Source organism: Poecilia latipinna, unplaced genomic scaffold (genome assembly GCF_001443285.1).
Source record: "Poecilia latipinna isolate Pla-1442-1.1 unplaced genomic scaffold, P_latipinna-1.0 Scaffold472, whole genome shotgun sequence".
Taxonomy (NCBI): Eukaryota; Metazoa; Chordata; class Actinopteri; order Cyprinodontiformes; family Poeciliidae; genus Poecilia; species Poecilia latipinna.
The window spans coordinates 265,905-283,616 of NW_015113088.1; the positions used below are offsets into that span (position 1 = coordinate 265,905).

At 38.1% G+C, this 17,712-nt stretch overlaps 1 protein-coding gene across 3 annotated transcripts; it reads right to left on the reverse strand.

The window, feature by feature from the left end:
- Positions 1 to 7,980: 7,980 nt before the first annotated feature.
- gprc5c (G protein-coupled receptor, class C, group 5, member C) lies at positions 7,981 to 17,327 on the reverse strand. Of its 3 annotated transcripts, none has more exons than XM_015039444.1 (5): positions 17,227 to 17,327; positions 13,559 to 14,579; positions 10,784 to 10,884; positions 9,775 to 9,900; positions 7,981 to 8,749 (listed from the first exon to the last, which is right to left on the reverse strand). In XM_015039444.1, exons 2-5 carry the CDS (start codon positions 14,544 to 14,546, stop codon positions 8,717 to 8,719), a joined length of 1,248 nt encoding a protein of 415 aa, XP_014894930.1. In that variant the 5' UTR covers positions 14,547 to 14,579; positions 17,227 to 17,327; the 3' UTR covers positions 7,981 to 8,716. The 3 variants fall into 3 exon arrangements, with proteins under 3 accessions (XP_014894930.1, XP_014894931.1, XP_014894933.1); XM_015039445.1 differs by lacking the exon at positions 17,227 to 17,327 and adding an exon at positions 17,008 to 17,207; XM_015039447.1 differs by lacking the exon at positions 9,775 to 9,900.
- Positions 17,328 to 17,712: the final 385 nt, after the last annotated feature.

A 17,712-nucleotide genomic window follows, 5' to 3' on the forward strand; every position in this document is an offset into this window, starting at 1 on the left:
CATAAACGCTTGTAAACACAAGATTTGATTGGTCGACATAAAATTATATAACCAATCAATTTCTACTCTTTCATTCTTTTTAACCAATGGGGAACTTGAATTAGTCGATAGGCGGGCTGAACGCCACTTCTCTTGTGTGGCCGCCAGATGGCATCATCTCTACATCTCAGTTTCTGCTCACTTAAAGATCAAATAGTAACACGAAAATATCCAAATCAGCTACTTAAATTTCTGTGACTAAGCGTATTATGTAAATCATATATAAATAAGATTTATATATAAACAGATATTCATCAATCCTATTAATAAATATGAATAAGTGATCGACATCACCAAAAAATGTGGTCAGTCTTTTGTCAGGAATTATAATAAACTTAAGCTTCATATTCTCTCATTGCCATGAAGTATGTAACAGGTGGCTCTAATTGCAGGGAGGTGAATATGTCTAATCAGAACAGCATCATCTAGGTCGAGACAAACAAATTTATGACTCGCTGTCCCATGTATGCAGTGCTCTTTAGATGCATTGTACATTTTATTCTTGTAATTATTGTCTCTGGTTCTACTTAAACAAACACAACATGAAAGAGATTTTCCATTTAGGTTGGTCATCATTCATCCTCTGCTTTTTTTTTTTTTTTTTTTTGTCTTGTTTGAACACAACACAGCTTTATAAAGACAGAGGTTCCATTCAAGACTGCTTTTCTCAATGAAACTTTGAAAATGTATGGAAAAAATATTAATTAAAACATTCAGTATGTGCCTAATAAAAAACTGGATTCTGTTGTGGTAACATTTTGTGGCTACTGCACAGAAAGACATAGAAAATGGGCTGAAATTAGCAGCAGTTTTATCCAAATGTTCTGTGTCATATTGGTGTGAGTCTGAGATATGCGTGTCCCCAGAACAAAAGCAAAAGTTTGAGCTTAAATGGGTCTTATAAGACCATAGGCTGCCACCAAATTATTTAAAAAGTAGCTTTGGGAGAAGAAAGTCAATATTTTGGGTGTGACCATCACAAAACCCTCATCAAAGCCAAATGAAATGGTGTGTACAACCAAAACTCCCTAGAAAACTGGCTCAGTCTAACCAGTTCTGCCTGGAGAAATGGGCTAAAATTCCAGGAAGCTGTTGTGGGAACATTGCTCCAAACATTTGACCAAAGTCATACAGTTTAATATCCTATTCTTCCAAATACTAAGAAAATGTTAACTATTGAAGATTGTTTAAAAAAATACTTAAACATTCCTGTGGTATGGACAAAGAAAAAAAGCTAATCCCAATGATTGGAAAAGGAAAAAAAAAAAAAGCTTCAATCCTAAGCAAAGTCAGACAGGGATGGACAAGTGGTTATGTGTCTTTTTACACAGTGTATGTAAATGTCTGCTTTGTTGCAATTAAAAAAAATTAGTTGAGGAAGCTGACGACCACATGATGGTTCCAGTTCTGATACAGGAAAGTGAAGGTCTTTAAAGGTTATGTAAAGAAAGCAGAAACCTCTAAAAAATTAGAGACTGACTGAAGTTAAAACAAACTTAGTCTGAAAGAGTCTCTATTGAACTGGTTTTGGTCAGTAAAGAAATTGGAAGCGAACCCTCCTCTGATGTGGTATTTCTCTGCTAATGACGGCAGCCCCATCAACTGTTTGAGTCAGTCAGCGAAACGTGTAGAGGTGAATGTGTGTTTGTGCTGCGAGCCGACTTCCCCACAGACCTCAGTGTTTGTGTCCATGGTGACAAGCTGCGTTATCTCCCCTGTGATTTCATCCAGAGGACAGGCAGACAGGAGCTCACACAAAGCTTCATACCTCAGAGCCGCCAACCGACACAGTGGAGAAACAATCAGACATCAGAAGGTATCTGTGCAAACAGAGGAGTGTTCTAGGAAAGTCAAACAAATCTCACACAGTGTACACACACACACACAAAAGAAAAATGCGATTTGCACAACAGAAACATTTTTCATGTAAATGAAAATGTATTTTGCTTAGCTTTGCGAAACAACTTCTCGTGTATGCCTAAGGAGATTGTACAGAAATATACAGAAAAACTGCATTCAAGAAAGAAAGCTAATCAGTTTTCAAATACACTACTCAGGCACATTCATTTCGTATTTTCAGTGATTTATTCAAATTGTTATTTTACTGAAATGGGATGACTGTAAAACTTGAGATCAGAACCCTTAATTTATTGTAGATGTTCTTGAATTCCCACAAGTAAAATGTCCTTATTGATTTGGTCAAAAACTGTCCAAAGCAGCTGTTGATATTGGCAATATGGAAGTTCCCCAGGGCAGCACTAGAAGAGGGGAGAATGAACATCATGTTTTTTTTGTAAAAAATGACATATTTACATATCAGTTGCATTCTGCCTGCGACAGACTGGCGACCTGTCCAGGGTGTACCCCGCCTCTCGGCCGGAACGGAGATAGGTACCAGCAACCCCTCCCAACCCCACTAAGGGACAAGGGTGTAAAGAAAATGGATGGATGGATGGAGTTGCATTCTGCACATTTAACATTTTTAATCAGTCATTGTACAGTCACATGTAAGTGTAAAAACAAAAAAATCTGGTTGCTATTCTTCCTGCAGGTGTTTAAAGCAAATAAAAAAAATAAATAAATAAGTCTTGCATTTCAAATGCAACACTGAAATGAAACAAAAGCATAATCTGCAGCCAGTTTGTGTAGCCCAGGCTGCAATTAAAAACTTTCAGACATGTTTTAGTCCTCAGGTATCCTTCAAAGTTTTCCTGACAGAATAACAGCACCAGCTTTGTCCAAAGCGCACAAAGACTGCACTGTATGCAGCTAGAGAGCTTTTATTAATGGGAGAAACAGGTTGGATGGCGACTTATAACAATCAGGAGAAAATGTGTTTGTGAGAAACTGCAGAAAATTCAGAGTGTATGGCGAGCTGTTGTAAAGTGTGGAAATTTTAAAAATGAGAATAATATTGAGAAAATGCAACAACACATCTCAGAAATCATTGTAGTTTGAGAAACCTTTATGGAAGTCTACAGTCTTCTTCCCTATCGGCTGATTTTCTTTGGATTTTTGCATGATGCCTCAGAAGAAAGCAGCATGTTTGATGCATTCATTGCCAAACGGTTGTGGGTCCTGAACTGGAACTAAGACACCAATGAAGGTATTCCACCGAAACCCAAAACATCCCATCATTTTGTAAAACCTCACACCCAACTGTTTGAACCGACTCATCAAATTCTGTAATGACTCTCACGCTACAACTAAAGCTTTCCCCCCAAAGGACACGTTGACAACAACAAACAAAGCAGAGTCACATAGGAAACATCCAACTAAACCTGAGCAATGAAGAGATGTTTTGCAGGGAACAACAGGAGCTTCCAGGAAGTGCAACAGGAACATTTATCTGGACTCTCATGAAAGAGCACATTCAACACTAGAGTCCAGAGAGCGTGAGGATCTGCTTCCTGGTGACTTTCCTCTTCTCTTCTGGTTTGGAATCTCTTTGGTTAATCAGGCAAACATCACAGTTGGTACTGATAGGGTTAGGGTTACCCAGTTCTACAAGGTAGAACTAGTACCTGTCATAGCTAAACAAATCCACCGATGACTAGAGGGAAGCATTTGCATTTCGTCCTGCTGGATAAATACCAGGCTTTTATGCATGAAGAAGAAACAGGAAATAGGTGTTTGTTTCTGCAACGGGCCAATTCACTTGTGTTTGGAAGGTGCATCATGATGCTCAAGTTTTTCCTTTGTTATGTTTCAGTGACCAAATGCACTTTAATTCATGTGCCACATTTTGCATCAATGTGGCCATTCAAAATGACCCCGCAACCACAGTGTTAGTGACTTCACCGTATGTTTACCCTGCTGGTAAATCATTCTCCAGTTTGCTCATGAGGTCAAGTGAAGGTCTGTGGCAGCGGAGAAACAGCAGCTAGCAGAATGCGTCGTGTGTTTTTGCTCTGAGGGGCTTCAGGCGGGGTGACCAATCAGAGGCCTTCAGGTATTGACCAGAGACACTTTTATGTGTTTTTTTTTTTTTTTTTTTTTTTTAGTAGAAGCACCGGCATGTAACAGCTTTGACTTAAGCATTCATGCAGCTGAGCGTTGTAAAATTGTTTGTCTGGAGAAAAGCCTGCGTTGTTGGATGCTGTGGCGGTTTTTTGGGGGAGGAAGGTGGCTGTTATTTTGACTTCTGCGCCACATAAGTGCTGCCAACTTTACTGGGCTGAGTTCGTCAGTCGGATAAATCAAAAAAGAAAAAAGAAAAAAAAACACGGACGAAAGGAACGCAGTGGAAACAAACATTTACCCAACTATTAAAACTCGTACTTACATTCAACAGTCACATTACTATGCAGCACCACAAAAATGACTGGAATACCGAAACTTGTGGAGAGAGTTAGATAACCTTTAGAAATATGTACTGCACCTTGAAAAAAAAAAAAAATATTTGTAGTTTATTGAAACTTTTCACATTTTGTAGCATTACAAACCCAAAGTTTAACTTATTTCATTGACATTTTTTGCTGTGTTCTTTGGTCTTATGGTGTTTGTTCTCAAAATACCTTCAAAGAACAGCTGCACTCATCCAGAGGTTAAAACTACAAATAGATTTTGTATGCTCAATAAAGTGAAGGCACTTTGTTGCACTTGATTTTGTTTACGACTAAATGAGTAAGAAATCTTGAATACATCTGCGACAAAACGAAAACTTGAGTTAGTTTTCCTTCAACTTCACAATTGCACAATACATTGTCACTATTCACTCAAATCATCGAGGCTTGTTTATGTAATGTGACAGTATGCCACATATGTCAATCTACATGTCTTACTTCTTTGCTCATGCTGTAAAAAAACAAATTTGGGCCTGTTGTTGGCAATGCAGCATTACAACAAACTAAACAAAGGACTTGAATTCTCCCTGGAGCTCTGGTAAAATGTGGACACACTGAAACACTCACTGGGCTTGGTGTTTGAACTGGTTATCTAACTAATTGTTGTTTCTGGAAATTTAGCCTCACCTATTATGGAAACAACTAGTCATTGTACACCTTGCTACCCTTGTCGGCTAAGCAAACACACTGTGCAAGGATATTAAAGTAGATGCAGCTTTTTGTCTCATATTTCACCAGTTTATTTCCAGGTCTCAATCACAAACTGTGTTTGTGTTACTCTAAGTGATTGCACAAGCTGCTCTGCATGATATCAGCAGGATGCAGACTTCAGCTCCAAGCATCAATTAGCTCACAGTGAGACATCCCTCACACTACCAGGCACGGCTGTTCTGGGAACCATGTATTCCCTTCATCCTCCCGCAGCAGCAAACTGCTGTTAAGTTCAGGTTATTATGGTTTGGGTTTCTAACATCACATGTTTGACTATCCTTCAGCTAATATTCCTCCTTAATTTTACACAAAATATTACAACTAAAAATTACATTTTGATTGCAAATACATAAAAAAAATAGAACTGTGCAACTCAAACCTTAACAGCACTGTACTATCTATCATCTATCTTCTCATAATTAACTTCACTTCAGTCTCAATGTAGCTTATTTATGCAAAATCAGCCAAATGTATTCGCTTCCAGAAATTGCTTCGTTTTAACTGTCTTACAGCGATTTCAGAAAGATAATTTGTTTCTATCAGTTTATTTATTTATATTAATAACATTTTTAAGTTAAACTGTATTCTTAGAGTGAATCTTTTCATACCAGCAATTTAACATAGTCTTACTAACCACTTTACAATGTGGTAATTCTGACAAACATCAATATTGATGCATCTGTATATGCAGCAACACGTGGCAGGAAAAAGCTAGACTCACACACACACAACTTCTGGACTACAAGACAACTACTCTTCCAACTGAGCCGTCCTTCACAACTGTAAGAAGACACATAAGCAAGTTCCCAAATGAAAATCTTGTCCAAAGCTTTTGGGGGAGGGGATTAAAAATAGAGAAACATGTGCCCTATACACCTGCAAACTGCATATAGCAAGATAGTTCAGCTGTTTATTTACAACAACAGAAAGATCTGACTGGACATAAAGGCAAATTTAAAAGAAAATTATATATATATATATATATATATATATATTTTAACATCATTGAACGTTTCACTTATTTTGTCCCCAGCAGGAACTTTCTTTGCATAACTTGTACCTCCTGATGAAAACACGTTACAGAGGCTAAAAATAGAAGCAGATTGTTGTCCCCTCATTTCCTGGAGACACCTGAAGGTTATCAGGCCACAGCAGGTGGCTCCAGCACGAATCTCTGCCCACAACAGGGCGTTACGTCAGGACAAGCAGCCTGAGCTGCTTTATTGAAGACAATGAGAAATGAGCCTGAAGGAGAGGCTCCCGACCTGTTGGAAAACATGGAAATCCAAGCATGATTACGTAACCAGGCTACACTTCGTAACTGTTGGCGGATAATAATGTGTTAAATATTTTAAAAAGCTCATTGCTACATCCAGTTTTGACTCACTGTCTTTCCCACTTATCTTAAATAACCTTTTTATTCCACAGTTGAAGCTCTTATGATTGTCAGTATGAAGTAATTGAAGCATTTACAGCTGTTTAGTTAGAAATCAAGTTAAACACACTAAGCTTTTGAATGTGATTGATTTATTGTGTCTCTTTTTCAGAAAGCATGCATGTCTAAGAGGTGTGAGCGAAAGGAACCAAAATTACAAATCTATTTTTCCTAGTATCCGAGAGGTGGCAAATCCACTCTGTAGCCATGATGATGTATGTGAGCACTAGTGCTGAGCCAGGATGAAGGGAGAAGATGGAAGTGAAGTAGATTAAATAGATTAAATCTCACCATCAGTGGTGAGATTTAATCTAGCCTGATCATGAGACCACAATCTAATTTTTTTGTGTGATTTGGGCCTGATTTCCAGCAAAAGAAACCCTCAGACTGAACCACGGAACTAACAGCATCCCAGCCTCAGAGGAGCATCCTTACTGTGAGGATGAGGACGACAGTCCCTCAAGATTAGAGAGAGAGAGGAAGATATTTTATTAATGAGACTGATAAGATTTTGAAACGTAAATACAATGAAGTAGCATATCAATCACTACAGATAATGATCCCCCATCCTGACGTGTTTTACAACAACCATAAAAGCAGGAGAAGCTTTATCTATGCTGAGAATGCTAACTGAATCAACAGTGGTGCAGTTTTTCTTTTTGCTTTTTACAAAAATCCATACATGACGTTCAACTCGAGCCAACAATTGGTCTATAAAGGTAGGCATCGTTGTGAGTGAAGATTTTAGATGAGTACATTTATATTTAGCTTGTTTATCTGTTTTTTTTTAAATAGTATTGAGTTTACCGAGTTGATTTGCTCCCTTGAAACTATTCAATATTTACTCTCGGGGTAAATGTCTGATGGGTGAAACTGGTTTTCTGCCTGCCTGTCGGTCACGGTAATTCCCTCAATAACAACGCACTAGTGTCTGCGGTAGAGATCACTGAAAACCCTGATGCATCACTCACATGGCAATTTGCAGAAATATTTTTGTCTGTGCTTGTGTATCTTTTCTTCATGGTTATGTTGTAAAACATTTTCGGATTTTTCTTTTTTTTTTCCATATATATTCATTTACATATGACGGAGTTGAAAGTGTCATGATGGGGATACTTTGTAGAAGGAGAAACTGGCCAGTTCACCAGCACAGAGACCAGGAATGGTGAATTCTACCATGAATAAGAGTCTGTTAAAGGAAATTCTGAGACCTGTAACAAAAAAACAAAAAAAAAAAACTTGAAGCTGAAGCATAACAGGACCCTTCAATTCAATGATCCAAAACCTACCGAAAAAAAAAAAAATCCAAAAAGAATTGTGTAAGAATAGAGAAATGGAACGTCCTGGGACGAGTCGAGACCCAGGCGAGACTCGGACATAATAAATGTGACGTGCAAGAAAGTTGGTGACTTAATGACCGAAGAAAGAGGCAAATTAACAAGACAGCCATTCAGTTCTTAAATCTCATGATTGCTTGATTGGTAGAAATCATTTAAAACAATTAAACAACACACAGCAGCACTTTAAATAGAATTACAATACACACCCTTACAATACTTCCATGCAGTGCATAAGTAATGATACCGACACAAACATACTGTATTTACATTAATTCAATTTTGTGAAGACATAACTAGTGGCATTTACTCCTACAATCGAACCTACATTTCTGCAGCCATTAATCATAAGCACTTGCAACTGGTTTCTTTTATTTTGGTGGTGGAAAACGATTCAACGATTAAGTGAAGTGTGAATATAAAGTACGTTGTGTCCCAAAAATTCTTGCACTGTCAGCACGATTCTTGTGCATCTGTGTGTTTGCAGCTGAGAGCTGAAAGTTCGTTGTCAGCAAATGGTGTCTGTTGCAGAAAGTCTTTGTTCTTTCTGCAACAAAGACTTTGTTGCAGAAAGCACAGCTTCATCCCTGGGTTTTCTCCTCTGAATTAAGCCCTCTACTGTCCGACACCCAGTGGTCCGCACAATCAGTCAATAGAGGGTTTATCTGACCGCCATCACCGGGGTGATCTAACATTCACCTCCATGTGTTGGGGCCCATGGGGTTCCTCTTAGAGCCAGCTTAGGGAACCGTGAAAAACGGCAAACATACAGTCAGCCAGTGCAAATGAGAAGGAATGAGACCAAGTTATAGCAGGTGTCGAGTCGAGCTGCAAGTGTAGAGTAGTGATCACCACTGGGCCGTCCCATGCGAATTTTGACCCTGTAGAGAAAGACAGAAATGTTAGAATTTCTAGGATTTCTGCATAACAAACGATATAATATTACTGTCCAAACACAAATGTGTGGTTATTTATTCAAGTCAAAGAACAAGACATAAAACACAACTCTGAAACTGCAGCATTCTCTGTGGTCTCAGATCGTTAATGGTAATATCAAGACACTTTTTGTTCAAACCATTACCATTAACGATCTGAGACCACAGTGATCACTGATGACATATCAATTATTAGTAAACAGCATCATTATCCTCAGAGCTAACTTTTTATAAATATATATTTAGACAGTTTGTTATTATGACCTGTTTTAATTTTGACAGCAAAGTATGTCACACCTGGTTTGACTTTGGTTGCTAACTGATGCCTAATGATTACATCTGTCCTTAATAGACAGTCATTTCACACCTTAAGTTGTCACAAGAATAGAATAGATGTCTTGTAACAACACTGAGTCTTAATAACAGATTCAAAGTATATTTAATAATGTCCTCATAAGCTGTTGTATTTAAATTTGATTAATTGATTCTAGTCAATACTGTCTAACAACAAGTAATCTGATTAATAGTCAGATCTAGTCGAAGTCATCTAGGGTCTGTTAGTGGAAATAAGTTTTTAAATAAAGTTTGCACAAAATAATCCAAAGATAAATCAAATATTCATGAAAATGAACTTTATAGTATTTCAAAGTCAAACCAATGTCCCTTTTTTTTTTACTGGAATTATTTCTCCTATTTGATCAAGAAAAGAAAATATGTGTTGAGCACTGCACAGAGCAGGTATGAGACACGAGGCCATGAAAGAAGAGTCAGCTCAAGGTAAGAAAAAAAAATCCAGACAAAGAAGTGATTCATGGTCAAACTGCAGCAGAAGTTGCCATGGACACAGCAGGAGCTGAGAGAGCGACATGCTCAGAAACGGAGAATAGGAAGGCATCTGGAGGGCAGCAAGAGATAATGAGGACTGCGAAGAAAAGGGGAAGTGTCGGAGGAGGAGCGGAGGGTTGACCTACGCTTGTCTGTGAGCGTGAAGTGTTCCCAGGCTCGGTGTGTGTTGAGGGGGTACTGCTCCCGCTGTTGGCCGCAGAGGCCATGGAAGCTCTGGGAATGATCATGTCAAAGGACTGCTCGCGTTGTTGCTGTGTGAAGTAAAAACAAGAGGCACAAGAAAAATAAAAAAAAGAATAAGAAAACAAAACACACACACACACACACACACACAAAAAAAAAACAAGTTGTTAAGATGCTTTCTCTATAATCCCACGTCATAATTTAAGCTATCTTTTCCAGCTCAATGACATAGTACTCCTCTTTGGCGTCATTTTAACACATCAACATTTTAGATATTTAAATATCTAAAACAATGCCTTCATTTTTCACAGCTTATCAATTCATGTATATTGGTTAAATAAAACAGGACGGTTTTCCAAATAATTCTGTGTCTCTGTGGTCGCTCGTATAAGTTACCGTTTCTTTGTTTTTGCATTTTTTACTTCCTGTAATAAATGCGTTGAAGACATGGATGCAGCAGCAGTCTCGAATCATGTCGTAAATGATTGCAGCTTTTTCCCAACGTTACATTTGGCGTTTCAAATCTATGAAGTCGTTTCTGTTCATCTAATTGTGTGTATATTTATTTATAACATGCACAATGTCATTTGAAATATTATTTTATCACATTCAACCAATGTTATTTCCGCCAATTACTGACTTATTGTTGTGTCTGGGTTTGCTTTGTTCCAATTAGTAGGATAAGAGTTACAGGGTAACAATTTTTCAGCCCTTTCCATGTACAGACATGTGTCTTCCACTATACTCTGAATATTGTCCATCTCATTTGTTTTTTTATGTCGCTTTCCAACTAAAGAATGCCTTAATGATCAAAGGTTGCCGATTTCCATATTTATTTGCCTACAGCCTGAAAAGACTGGGTGCTGGTGTGTGTGTGTGTGTTAAAGTGTGCTTTGCAGCCGCAACTCAGATGACACATTCAAATGTGGCTTTGGAACATTTAATACTCACATTTCCAACTGCTTTGGTAATGAGAGCCAGCTCAGTTGGTTGATAGACCGAAGCGCGCATCTGACCAGTGTAATTACTGTATGGAGACACAGGCTTGTTTCCTGCAAAGAAGGCAGGAAGACATTAATTGTACATTCGCTTTTGGCGGTCTTCCTAACAATTGCTACTTTTTCACACCTTATCACGTCAAACAACTCTGCCTCTGACAAAATCGTTGCCACGCCCTATTCTCTGCGGAAATAGTGCAAACACAGGATGCAATGTGTCTAGTGGGAATTGGATGCAGAGAGCGGGGCGACGGGTACTCATTAAGAGGAGGGTGTCGACATCTGAGGCGAACAAAAACACTGCTAAAACCTTCAGTATGAGGTCGAATTTTTCAGGCAGGCTAACAAGTGTTACTGATGTTTCCTGATGGCTCACAGAGAAATAGAATGTGTGAGGAGTTAATCTTAGTCAAATTAAAGATGAAGACATCAGCATTTTAAAGAAAAATGTATTGTCAAGCTTTTGTTCCAGTTTGACCTGCTCTTGTTTTTGTGCGCGGAAGTAGGTCAAGTTAGATATCCTCTTTTCATCTCTTTCAAACAGCTTCACGGGCTGACTACAGTAGCCGTCGGAAGCAACTTGGTCAACAAGCTAAACATTTGCAGAAAGTACTCCCAGGAGGTATCGGTCAGTTACATTCTAAATGTTTACACATAAAAACCAAAAATCATTAAATTATATTGTAGAGGACTGGTGATAATCACTATTTCATGTTATACATTTTGCTTTCATTTTAGTGCAAATACCATAAAACTGTGAAACTGTGTTGCTCGTAATTATCCTACTTTTTTAAGCAAATATATTGACATTGATTCTAACATTCTTTGACGTTTGTTACTTCAGGCAGCTGGAATCAATGTTTGACCAAGTCCGAAAACAGAAGCTGTCACTGAATTTTATAACTATATAGATGCAATATATCCTAGATAGCCAACAGTATATTTATTTTTAATAGAATTTGAAACTTTGAAAGTTTCAGATCATATTCACTGACATTTGATAAAGTTCAAGTTGTGTTAAGATACAAAAAAAAAACAACCCTCAAATCTAAATGATAAATTCAGTAGGAATAAACTTATGAGCCTCATTGTATAAACCAAGAATATTCTCCACATATAAAATATGTAAAGCAAATCATCAAACCTTGGCACCGCTGGTGAATTTGCAATACATTTCTCAGAATTAGATATTTGCACAGATATTTCTGCAATGCAATGCATTCTGTGTGCAGACAGGAAACAACCTTCTCAGAATATTTTCTGTGTGCTTTGGTGTTCTTCCAACAGTCGCATAACGCACACGTCATTAAATGAAATCTGATAAGGATGTGGACATAAAGCTTTGATGGCAAGATTTGATGACATACTTAAAAGGAGGAGACGGTGGGTGTGAACGATTCATCATGTTTTAGTCTTTACCTCCCTTCACCTATCAGGGTGTTTAAGAATAGAAAAATGTCCAGTCTGTTGACAGGGCCAGTATTTGCTCTGTGGAAACCATAAACACCACTCATACAGATGAACTTGAGGTTATCTAACATGCTTAGTAATATTTACTGGTTAGGTAATGTCATCAATCACTCAAGAAAAGCACATAAGATGGTCGTGACTCATTATTTAAATAATGTTAGGCGTTTCTTGAGTTATTGTGTTATTCTTGGACTGACAGAAATAAGTTTTTAGAGGAATTCACTGATGCTTTTTATAATGAAAACAAGCAACAGCTCACTTCAGTACTTGAGTAAAAGCAGTAAAAGCAAAAAAAAAAAAAAAAAAAGGGTTATTCAAAACCATATGAAATTTAGTGCAATAGTTAATTAAACTTTTTTTTCTTGTTTGGTTTTTGTATGTATGTACAATTTGTACATTTTGTCTTATATTTCTATTTAGTTTGCTTTAATATAATCTGGACCTCACCTTTAACCAGACTGAACAGAAACTATAATTGTATGAGCATTTCATGTGATAACCCAACACAAAGTACAAGCATTCCGTAGTCACTGCTACGGAAGGCTTCTACGAATTTATGAAAAGCATAAAGCTACCCAACACTGATTATCCACTATACCGTGCCATCAGCACAGTGGAATATGGTGGTGGTGCCCTGCTGTGGGCATGCTTTTATTAATGGGGACAGAGAAGGTCATTTAAAAACAACGATAGAGATGGACGGAGCCATTTGCAGGCAAATCGAGGAAGAAATTATATAACAGGATGTAAAAAGTTCCCAACAGGACAATGATACTAAACATACAGCCAGAGCTACAATAATGGATCAGTATATTCATGACATATAATGACTTAGTCAAAGTTTTTACCTAAATCAAACTTAGAACTTTCTTCTAGCAAAACTTACAAAAAAAATCTTTACATATCTTCCTTGGTTATACCTCAAGTTAACTGCAGCAACAGGTAGTTTTAGGTCAAGGGAGTGAATAAAAATACCACCACATTTTTTAGGTTAATAGGTAGGATTGTATATTAAATAGAAAATATTTACAAATTGTATAGAAACTGAAAACCATCCTCACCTCCTTTATTGTCCACTTTTAATGGGATTTAATATATTTTTTGTAATTTATGTTTCAGTAAAAAAAAAAAAAAAGCTCTGCTTAGCTCTGTGGTTTCGATTTGCTAATTCTTGAGATTCTTGGGATCCTGAATTAAAGAGTGCCTGCTATAAAAAGCCTTTGAGCAAAAGCTTTGAATAGATATAAGGACCACTTACCTTGGCTTGGCTCATCCATGGAGAAAGCCTTATTTTCCATGAACATATTCTGAGAGCTGTGCTCCTTCAGGATCGTCTCATATCCGACTCCCCGGTTCGTGTACGCGTTCTCCCCGTAGTCTTCTTCGATCTCGTCGTCGCTATTAAAACAGCAAATCTGAGGAATGGTGTAGATGATGAGGAACGCCCAAGCATTTGCCACCAAGGCGATGGCCAGCGTCGGGTCGTCCCACGTCGGGCCTCCAGTTCGTTCATTCCCATACACGTACATGACAATCCAGGCCACCCAGATGCCCACAGAGATCAGGCTTGTCACCAGAACGAGACCACCTTCCTTTTTCCACTCTGCATATTTGCCCGCCATGATGGGCAGACCTGCCATGACCGTAGCCAGGATGAGAACCATAACGTAGATCAGCGCCATGACAAAGTCCTGGTTGGCAATGTTGCAAGGTGTTGCCGTGGCTCTGATGGGTTCAGTGGTGGCATTGACAGGAAGCAGCGGGTGGCGAACGACTGTGATGATGAGCCACTCGGTGTTGATGATGACCTCCACCAGCCACAACCCCAGCGCTCCCAGCCAGAGCACCCAGCCCCGGGGCCCGGCATTCCTCCTGGCCAAGATGTTCAGCCTGATGCACTGCATCAGGAGGCAGGCGAAGCACCCGCCAAACAGCACCCCAAAGAGGAATCTTCTCGAGGCACAGGTGGAGAAGTTCTTCCCCACAATGAAGGCGAATGTCAGGCAAAAGAGTCCAGCAGTGCAGAACAGGAAGCTGGCCTGAAGAGCCACAGAGTTTTTATGGTTGGGGTTTTTGATGAAGGGCAGGCTGGCCAGAAGCGAAACGAAGAGCACGAAGGAGAAGACGATGCCAGCTGCTGCTACGGCCTCTACCACGATGCCCCAGACAGCACTGAGGCTGCACAGGTTGTAATAGAGGGAGTCCAGGTCAGGGCCGCAGCCCTGAGGGGTCATATTAGCAGCCATGGAGCCAAAAGCACGGTGTGGATGGAACTGTACCTGTTCACAGAGAAAGACAGGGAGTGACTGAGAAAGATCTGATCTGGGATGGTTTTAACTCAAGACTCACAATACGTCATCAGAGGTAACTCTTGTGAAACACTGTGGTCTCCACCCAATCAGTCAAATATTCCACCTATATGAGTCAAAACACACTTTTAGACACACAATTCCTGGAGTGTTTTTCTGATTACATATTTTTGATTTGAAAATATTTAATCAGAAAGAAATGTCGCTGATATGGTTTGTAGCACCTACAAACCATAGAAACCAGACAACAAGTGGAGTTTCTCCCAACCCTGAGGTTAATCAGTAACAGGCTGTACTGATACGAACTGTAGGCTACATAAAAAAACTGAGTTTTCCGATTAAATCAAAAAGCAATACTGTTTAAAAATCACACAAAGATGAATATTTGCTTTGTGAAGGAACAGTCGAGCTTTTTGTTCATCTGCTGCTTGCTCCCGTTTGTCGTTGTCAGATCCAATTACACTGAACTCAGACCAGTCTCGGAGCTGGATCGATGCAAGTGTGTGGTGGCGGATGTCCCATCATTCAATCACACCAAGGATGTTTCTAGACCAAAGATATTTTCTGTTCTTCCTGAGTCTGCTGACGTTAGTACCGAGTGCAGAGATGATCAAATGAGAAAATAAATTCAGGAGGTAACGAGGTAGGTAAAAGCAGTTAACTTGATATAGTTTGTGGCATTTATTATTATAACATTAAAACCAAGAGTGTACTTTTGTGGAAATACACATGTCGATGCATATTGACATGTGTCCATATTACTCTAAAATGAGACTTAAATTTTAGACTTTCTTCAATACAGCGGGTTTATTAAATGCAACTGTGGTCACCAAATAGCAAAAAAAACCCATTGCTTTTGATTATATTTTTAATCATACCGATATTGATTGATGCTGCCATGGAACCAAAATCCATAAATCATTTTGAAAGAAGCAAAAGTACAATCTCAGTCATATCGCCAGGTTGTTAATGACATAAGTCATATCATTTTAATTGATGACCAAGGTTTTAGGGTCATTAAGTAGAGCTCATATTTATTATGATTTCCTACGCCCGGTTCCACAGTGTCTCTGCTGTTAGAGAGTTAAAGCAACAAATGTTTTATAGCATTTCTGAACATGCAAGGTGGAAAACCTAAGGTTTAGTTCCATGACTTTGTGAGGTTTTTAAATGTCTAACATGCCACTGCATCCATCAGTACAATGATATTCAGAAATGATATTCCCCATCCACTGAGATAAAGTAACTCAGAGGAGGGGAAGCTCTGTGAAAACTCAAACTGGATTAAAGAGCAAAAAACTGTACTGAGAAAACTGTACAAAAAATTATCAGATAAAATAGAATGACAAAATCTAATCACAAGTTTACAAAAAACATTACTCACTAAATGGAAAGATTAAACCAAAAATAGACAGAGTGTAGAAATAAATACTCCTCTGAAAACAAATATATTCTATATACAAATGTGACATCATCTGTTTGACAGTTTGGTCCCAATTGGATCAACACCATGACAATGATCCAAACCACAGAAGCAAATCTACAGCATATTGGCAGAACATGCAAACAAACAAGATCCTGGAATGGCTTAGTCAAAGTCTGGATCTCAGCTTGATTAAGAGTAATGAAACTTCCTCTACAAGGATGATGGAGACGGATCAAGTCAGACTGTTGCTTCATGTGGTTGTCATGGGGTGTACTTACTTAGCTCTAAACATCTCTTTTTCAGATGAGCAGAAGGAGATGTTTTTCTCAGTTTAGACTGATCTTTTTCTAATAAATAATGACAGTGTTAATTAAACAACCCTGCTTAATTTGTAAAGATCATAAGGGAAAAAATTTGAACGAATTTAAGCAAAACAACTCATTTATAATAAAAGACAAAAAGAAAGTTGGTTGGTTTCCATGCGATAAAGCTTGTAATCGTATCAAATCATGTTCTGCTTAAACATAAACGAAAGACAGACATAAAAGCTGTAAAGTTAGACCTATATGAAAAAGTTAATGGAAAGGGTAACCCGTTTTTTATTCTGTGTTCATTACTTGCTTTCCTTAAAGTCAACCAGCATTTCGAGAACATAGCTTAAAATAAAACAGACAACAGAAAGTGTCTGACCAAGGATAAGAAGTGAACAAAATCACTTTTGTTCAAAATTTAAAAGTGAACAAAATCACTTTTAAATTTAAATAATAAGCTAATTAACTTTAAATGCATTCCATCCATAAAAATGTACATACGTGTCTTTTATAAAACAAATACAGCTCTGGAAAAAAAAAAAAAAAAAAAGCTTAACATAAGCCAAAAGCTTGAAATAGGTCAGAAATAATTAATGAACTGAAATTGTAATAAAATTGATTAAAACTTGAAGAAAATATAAAAATATGACATTAAACGTACCACTCAATGTAGTGTTGATTCAAAGTAAATACTTTTGACTTGATAGCGTGACCCCTTGTACAGACACAGCTGGTAGAGCCCGTCAAACACAATAAAAATAAAACAATAAAAACACGCAAACCTAAACGCACACTCCAACTAAAAACTAATAGTTCTTTAGAAAGCCTTCGTGGATTTATCATGAAATGATCCTGAAGCGTACTACGAGGTGAAGCTTACCTGGATGTTGTCAGTAGTTTTTACCTCTGAGTGAACCGCTCAGCTCCACCTGAAACAAACGCGCCGCGCGGTTGGACCAAAAAAAAAAAAATCTTCCGCTGGAAAAAGAAGTCCAACAGGGAGCTGAGCTGTGGCGGACTGATACAACACGCCACTACTTTTCTACGGAGAATCCAAGGGATAAAAGCTGGAATCTGCCCCTTCCCGTGTGAAACACAAACGGTCACGTTTCTTTATGCCGAAATATCCAAACTTCAGTAGGAATGTATCTTTTGGTTACGCAATAATTCAACCATTTAAAATATGTAAGCAAAATTAAAGCGGCTTGTGCAGAAGGAAAGCAGATAAACTGCATGGTTTTAAATAGTTGAAACATCCCAACAACAAAAATATGTTAATGGAATCTGAAAAAAAAGATTGAATTACAGAACAACGGTATATATATATGTATATATGTATATATATGTATATATATGTATATATATG